Genomic DNA, 7,362 nt, shown 5'->3' with positions numbered 1-7,362 from the left:
TACTAGACCAGGAAAATGATCCAGGCGGACGAGCTTGGCGAGTTAACATTAACTTTCCCAGACGGCAGTTTTTGTCTGTTTGTCTAACTTTTTTTTGTCTGTTATTAGGTTCTTAGAATTGAACACTTGTACATATTTATATAAAAATAAGAAGATGTTTTACGATTGCAAAAGACTTAACTCAAGTCTAAATTTCTCAAATAAAGAAAGTCAGTAAGATAAATTCGTAAAATAGTGTACTTTCACCCAGACGGAATTTACTGACCCCGTATATATCGTATTAGGTCACTAAGACAATTAAATTGAACGATACTATTTTAGAAATTAAAACTTTCTAACGATCACTATCATAATTCCAAAATTCAATATCTTTTCTTAAAAATCGTATATCATAGATGGTATACGATTGACAAACATAGCATCGCCCAAAATATTAGTCAGAGCTAGTAAAAAGTAAAAACACAAAAATACTGAACTCCGAGGAAAATGTTTCTAAAATAGAGCATGGACATGATTGTCTTTTCATCGGAACTAAACACATTTATTAAAAAAAAAACAGTTGTTGGCATGCCACGGGTTATGTTCTTCTCATAAATGTTATGATGGTATGATACTAAACCCCTAACGGGAAGGATTGTGCCTGATATGCATATGAAGAAGACATAATCTTTCAATCAGTTTAATTGAAGTCTGGAGCTGGTATGTCAGTTAACTGCTAGTAGTCTGTTGATATTTATGTATCATCAGACTCGGACGTCTCTTGGAATGTGCGTATTGTTAAGCGTTTACTTTTCTACAATGGATAGAGGTAAAGGGGAGGGTTAAGATCTCATAAACATGTTTAATCCCGCCGCATTTTAGCGCCTGTCCAAAGTCAGAAGCCTCTAGCCTGTTTTAGTCTTGTATTATCTTTAATTTTAGTTTCTTGTGGAGATCACTTCTTACCTCTCAATAGAACTCTCAGAATAATCTGTCATAGAACGAACTGTTCTAACCTGTCCTAGACCAGTTTTACCTAGAACTGTTCTAAGTAGAACTGTCAGAATCAGTTCTAGGTTGAACTCTCAGGATCAGTTCTAGGTTAGAACTGTCTAAAACTGTTCTAGGTAGAAGTGTCCAAATCAGTTCTAACCGTAGACCTGTCAGCAGAACTTACTCAATCACTCAGGACTGTAGAACAGTTCTAAATGACGTCACTGCAGTAAGGGTACTTTGGAATTTAGAAGAAAAATCAGTTCCAATTTCTTTACTATATTATAGCAGATTTTCTATATCTTTTATATGTGTTTCTGTGCGATGTTTTGAATAAAAATAGGATATGCTGGCACTCTCAATTGATGTCCCTCTTGACCTAAAATTATATCTGAATTACTGTGCAGTTATATACATTTACATTAAAAACAAACACCAAATATGGTAAGTTTTGGTTGATGCGGTCAAACGATTTTATTACACGACTCAGTCAGTATAAAAACTACTGATTCATGTGAGTCTGAAGTATGAAAGCTACTGATATTTGCTTTCGATTCAATATTTTTAATAAAAAGAGGACAAGGTGGCACTATACATTGAGGCGAACTAAATTTTGTGGTAATTGTATTCCAATATTGCCGTAACTTGTATATTACAGTCCCTCTTGATCTAAAATTATAACTGAAGTACTGAGCAGCTATATAGATTTGCAGAAAAAAAGCCAATAATGTCAGTTTAGATTGATGCGGTAAGATTTTTTGTTAATCAGGACCGTCCGAGGTATGAAAATTCAACAGATATCACATTTGTGGATTGGGAAACAAATTATTACATTTGGAAAATGAGGTCAGATTATTTTGTTATGTGATAACGTGACATCCTGAATTTAATTAATAATGCTTGTTTAATGTTCTGTTAAATTGCTCCTTTTATAATTGTTACACGATGATGACTGCAGTATCCATATTTTGAATATATTTATTTATTGTGTCTGTTTCGTTTACGCATCATTGTAAATATAACGGAATTTGATGACACTGTCATCAAAGTGAGAGGGTTAGCGCTATAAAACCAGGTTTAATTCACCATTTTCTACATTTGAAAATGCCTGTTATAAGTTAGGAATATGACAGTTCTGGTCCAGTCGCTTTTAATGTGTTTATTATTTGATTTTGCCATGTGATTATGGATTTTCCGAATAGATTTCCTCGAAGTTCAGTATTTTTGTGCTTTTACTTTTTTATTTATTTTGTCTGTTTTGTTCGCGCATCGTTGTACATATAACGGCATTTGATGCGACTGTCATAAAAATGAGAGGTTTAGTGCTATAATGCCAGGTTCAATATACCATTTCCTACATTTCAAAATGCCTGTATCAAGTTCATTTTTAGTAGCAATAAATAAATGAACTATGTCAATTGGATATGTTTTAATACTATATCTGCCCCTGAATTTGTACTTGGTAACAATTTTGTTCGCTTTGGAGATTCCGTATATCGTCAAGTTATTGGAATTCAATTGGGGTCTAACTATGCACCACTTATTGTTTTTGTATTGCTATGAGTTACAATTTGTGACTTAAATCAGCAAGGACCCATCGAAACAACATCTGATACAAACAAAATTATAATACTTTTATATATTTTGATGATATATTGGCTCTAAATAATGATGACTTCAATATGTATACAAAAGAAATTTATCTTGTTGAACTTACTGTAAATAAAGCTATTACTAACAATGACCACTGGCCTTCCCTCGATCTTGATATCTATATCATTAACGGTAAGCTTAATACAAAAAACAATATGATAACAGAGATGATTTTTCAGATCCTATCGTTGATTATCCATTATAAGATGGTGACGTTTACTAGTCACCATCTTATGGTATTTACATGTCTCAACGTGTACGATTCGCTTGTGTACGTAACTACGTTTTCGATTTGAGCGAGAGAAACTTATGTAGTACTGAAAAATATTACACCAGGGTTGTCGATATCACAAACTAGTCAAAACATTTACTAAATTTTATCATCGGTACAAGGACACCATACGTAAATATAACTCAACAATCAGACATGTTATGCGTTCAGGTATTTCACATCCAATTTTTTATTGGAAAATCCTTTACAAAGCACAAATATTTCAGAGTTTACCTAAAAAGCTAACAAACCTTTAAACATACTTATTAAGAAGGGATATAGTTACAATACTGTTGTCAGGTCATCATATTTTGCATATTTTGGCTGTATTATCAATTCACATTTGCATCGGAATTACAAATATTATTTCAAAACCAGTTGGCATGACACGGGTTATCTTCTTTTCATATATTTTATGATGGTATAATTTTAAACCCCTACCGGAGGGATTGTGACTGATTTTCAAATTATGAAAACATGATCTTTCAATCAGTTTAATTGAGGTTTGGAACTGGCATGTCAGTAGCTGAAGGACTCTGTTGTTATTTAAGTGTTTTTGACATTTTGTTTATTTTTGTTCTGTAAACTCTTTTGATTTCGGACTCTGACTTCCATTGAACTGAATTTTACTGTGCGTATTCTTATGGGTTTAGTTTTCTACATTGGCTAAAGATATAGGGGATGAGGTCTCAAAAAACATGTTTAACCACTGCACAAGTGTGTGCCTGTCCAAAGTCAGAAGCTTCTGGTATTTGTTAGTATTGTATAATCATTTCTAATTTTCGTTTCTTGTGTATAAAGCGGAGTTTAGTATGACGTCCATTATCACTGAACTAGTACATATATTTGATTAGGGGCCAGGTGAAGGAGGCTATCGGGTGCGGGAGTTTTTCGCTGCACTGAAGAGCCATTGGTGTTCTTCGGCTGTTGTCTGCTCTATGGTCGGGTTGTTGTCTTTTTGACACATTCCCCATTTTCGTCTCAATTGTATTATATTTATATCCGTCTGATGAGTTAAACCTTTGTTTAACTGATTTGTACAGTGTGTTCTTTTATTGTATTGTTACACATGGTTTTGCACACAAATAGGTTTAATCCCGTAACACTATGTATGTATCTGTCATCAATCATGAACCTGTAGTTCAGTGGTGGTTGGAGGATCATGCATGTTTTAGTTTAGTAATTAAGCCGTTAGTTTTCTGAATTAAATATCTTATATTTTTCAATCAGGACCTATTATACGTTTTTTGATTGAGTTAAGTCTGCCAATTGATATTTTATCGTATGTTTTTCTTTGTTGTGATGTTATGCTATTGTTTCAGAAAAAGGGAGAAGGTTTGGATCCATTAAAACGTTTAATCCCGCTGCAAATGTTTGCACCTGTCCTAAGTCAGGAATCTGATGTACAGTAGTTGTCGTTTGTTTATGTAATATATACGTGTTTCTCGTTTCTCGTTTTGTTTATATAGATTAGACCGTTGGTTTTCCCGTTTGAATGGTTTTACACTAGTAATTTTGGGGCCCTTTATAGCTTGTTGTTCGGTGTGAGCCAAGGCTCCGTGTTGAAGGCCGTACTTTGACCTATAATGGTTTACTTTTTAAATTGTTATTTGTATGGAGAGTTGTCTCATTGGCACTCACACCACATCTTCCTATATCTATTATCTAGAAAATTGAATTAAACATTTGTATCATTTATTAAGTTATACGTACTGTGGTCACTATCGGAATCCTCAGATATGATAACTGGTATATTTGATGGACCTCCTGCTTTAACTGAAGTTATTAAAATGTATATGCATCAGCAAATTTATAGAACTCTGTATTTTAATTTCACTAAATCAATATGTAAATGTGGTATGCATAATTACAAATAGTTATGACAACAATAGATAATCTTCTTCAAAATTTCAGGTTATTGGAGAATGTTTTTTTTTTAAACTCTTGTATATTGTTCACATTGATATACAAAAAGTTGTAACTTGAATAATATTAAAAATATTGATGTATTCCTATTTTATACATGTAACATTCAACCCATTTGACAATATATTGGTCTTCTCGATATACATATATGCATGTAGCTACTCATTCAACCTAGGACAGTGACATAATTAATATTGCGAAAACATCAACACGTGATTTTTCAAACTGGTTGGTACATGTTATTCGTTTATATTTGTAAATAGTGGTCTGAAAAATACGTTTTTAAGAACATATCCAAGGGGAAAGAAAAAAATGCATCATAACGTCCCGTGTAAAGAAGTATACCACTTTCTTTGAAGTTGAGTGATGATTACATAGATATCCTACCTGTCAATGTTGCTGGAAGGCTACTACCAGTACCAACAGAATTAACAGCGAAGCATGTGTATTCGCCAGTCATGGACTCCATAGCTGATGGAATTATCAGTGATGGACTTTCAACCGTGACTCCTTTGATTCCAATCGATGCAGACGATATAACTGTTATTGAACCATGTAAATATCTTTGCCAGTATACACGAAAGACTTCAGGAATGGCATTTTTAACTTTACAAACCAGAGTTACTGTATAACCGGTTCCGGTTAGGTGCGTTATAGAAGGGACGGAAACTTCAGGAACTCCTGCCAAAATATGAAATATTAGGTATATGGCCATACCAAATTAATCATCATATAAATGCACTAAAAAATTGAATAGGGTTGAATTGGAAATGAGTTGTTGTTTCGTTAACATAGTTAATGCACAGGCAAAACACAAATGAACCCATAATTTGTCTGAATATCTAATAGTTTTAGAGAATCTCAAACTTATATCAATCATACAAATAAGGGGATGAATATAAATCTGCATTTACAATACAATAACCTTACATTTTGTAAAGTAAGAAAATGTTGCTTCACCTCCCTTAGTTGTATTTAGCCTTCTAAATACCAGAACCTAGTAAGTTAACAGCAGACAGTGTAATTATACAAATTAAAGTTAATGATTACTTGATTTAAATGTTCCTGTATATTGGTAAATAGATTATAAGATTACAAGATTATGTAATAACCAACTTAAGTTTGGTGACTTTGTTGAACTTGAAATAGAAAAATACTACAGAAACGGAAAGGTCCATTATATATCATCCGTAAACGTGACTTCCACAATAGTATGTTCTTAGTAATGTCTCTATGTTGTGCTGCCTAGTTCGTGCATTGTGCATTAAAGAAATTACGCCACAAAATACTAAATCTTCATACACAACTGAAGTATCAAATTTAGACAAAACATTTGTCAAGACACATTCAAAAGCGACAGATATATCAGTTTTATCAACAACTGACTTATCAGTTATATGTTAGATATGACATAGTGTTTGCATCCCTTTTTTTCTTTATTTCATACTTTCATGTGATCATTATGATGTAATTTCCTTTACTGATTCATGTACAAAATAAAACACAAACATACATGTCTTATTCAGTACAAACGACAGTCAATGGAACACAAGCTCCTGACTTGGATATTCATAAACAAAAAAAAGTGTAATTAACGTTTACTGACCCTATCTTATGACCATACTTGGGTCAATGGTGTATCATTGCAACATAAAAGCAGTTTATAAAAATCAGAGGGAAAACGGGTAACACTATTGAAATCAAAACAATGTCATAAGATTTCTTTTCTGAATCAAAAAAATATGTCATATGTTTATGCATAGTGTACTATGAGTTTTGTTGTTTATGTATTCAAGTATTATATTTAAGTTCCTTGAAAATCATGCAAATTACCTCCAATGACATCAAGATTGACTGATGAACTGTAACCTATTCCAACCACATTGACTGCAAAACATCTATAAAGCCCTGAATCTGAATCTGTTGCATGTAAAATAATGAGAGATGGATTTGTTACTGTAATTCCATCTGTTCCACTGGTTCCTTTATTTATCTTCTTGGTGATGTTGTTTGTTTTTTTCTCCCAGTAAACTTTAGTAGAAGATGGATTGGAGCTGACAACACAAAATATGTGTACTTTATCACCATATTTGACTGCTGGTAATTCAGCTATGACGCTGACAGTTGGCAACTCTAAAACATGAAGACAATAATCAATCGTTTATCATAATTTTTGAAAAAAATAAACATAAAGGGTATATTATCAAAAAGACATTCAAACGTATTTGTGCAAAATAAAGAAAGACAAAAAACTGTCAAATGATGTCAATATTAATACGAGGAATAAAATTTTAAAAGAAAAAAAGACCAACAGCACACAAAACACAAATTAAAAATAAAGGACTGCCCAACGTGAACCACTTTAAAATCTCGTTCTTTACCTCCCTCTTTGAATGATCTTTTTTTTTTAATTGTCATTATAGGCTGTTCCGGCGTATATATGATTCTTAAGAATATAAAATAGATGTATTTATTTCATTAAATTATCGAGCATATTTAATGACACTATCATACCCAACTGTTTCATTCCATATCATGAT

At 32.6% G+C, this 7,362-nt stretch overlaps 1 protein-coding gene across 1 annotated transcript; it reads right to left on the bottom strand.

Moving 5' to 3' along the window:
- Positions 1-1,026: 1,026 nt before the first annotated feature.
- Positions 1,027-6,955, bottom strand: LOC139505461 (contactin-4-like; the record flags this gene model as incomplete). Its single annotated transcript, XM_071295032.1, has 4 exons — positions 1,027-1,139; positions 4,610-4,672; positions 5,210-5,503; positions 6,656-6,955. Coding segments are annotated over 4 exons (770 nt in total), but the record flags the coding sequence as incomplete, so codon positions are not given.
- Positions 6,956-7,362: the final 407 nt, after the last annotated feature.

Source organism: Mytilus edulis, unplaced genomic scaffold, assembly GCF_963676685.1.
Source record: "Mytilus edulis unplaced genomic scaffold, xbMytEdul2.2 SCAFFOLD_124, whole genome shotgun sequence".
NCBI classification, from domain to species: Eukaryota; Metazoa; Mollusca; class Bivalvia; order Mytilida; family Mytilidae; genus Mytilus; species Mytilus edulis.
The sequence above is the reverse complement of the archived record's forward strand: the minus strand, read 5'-3'. Positions and strand labels throughout refer to the sequence as shown.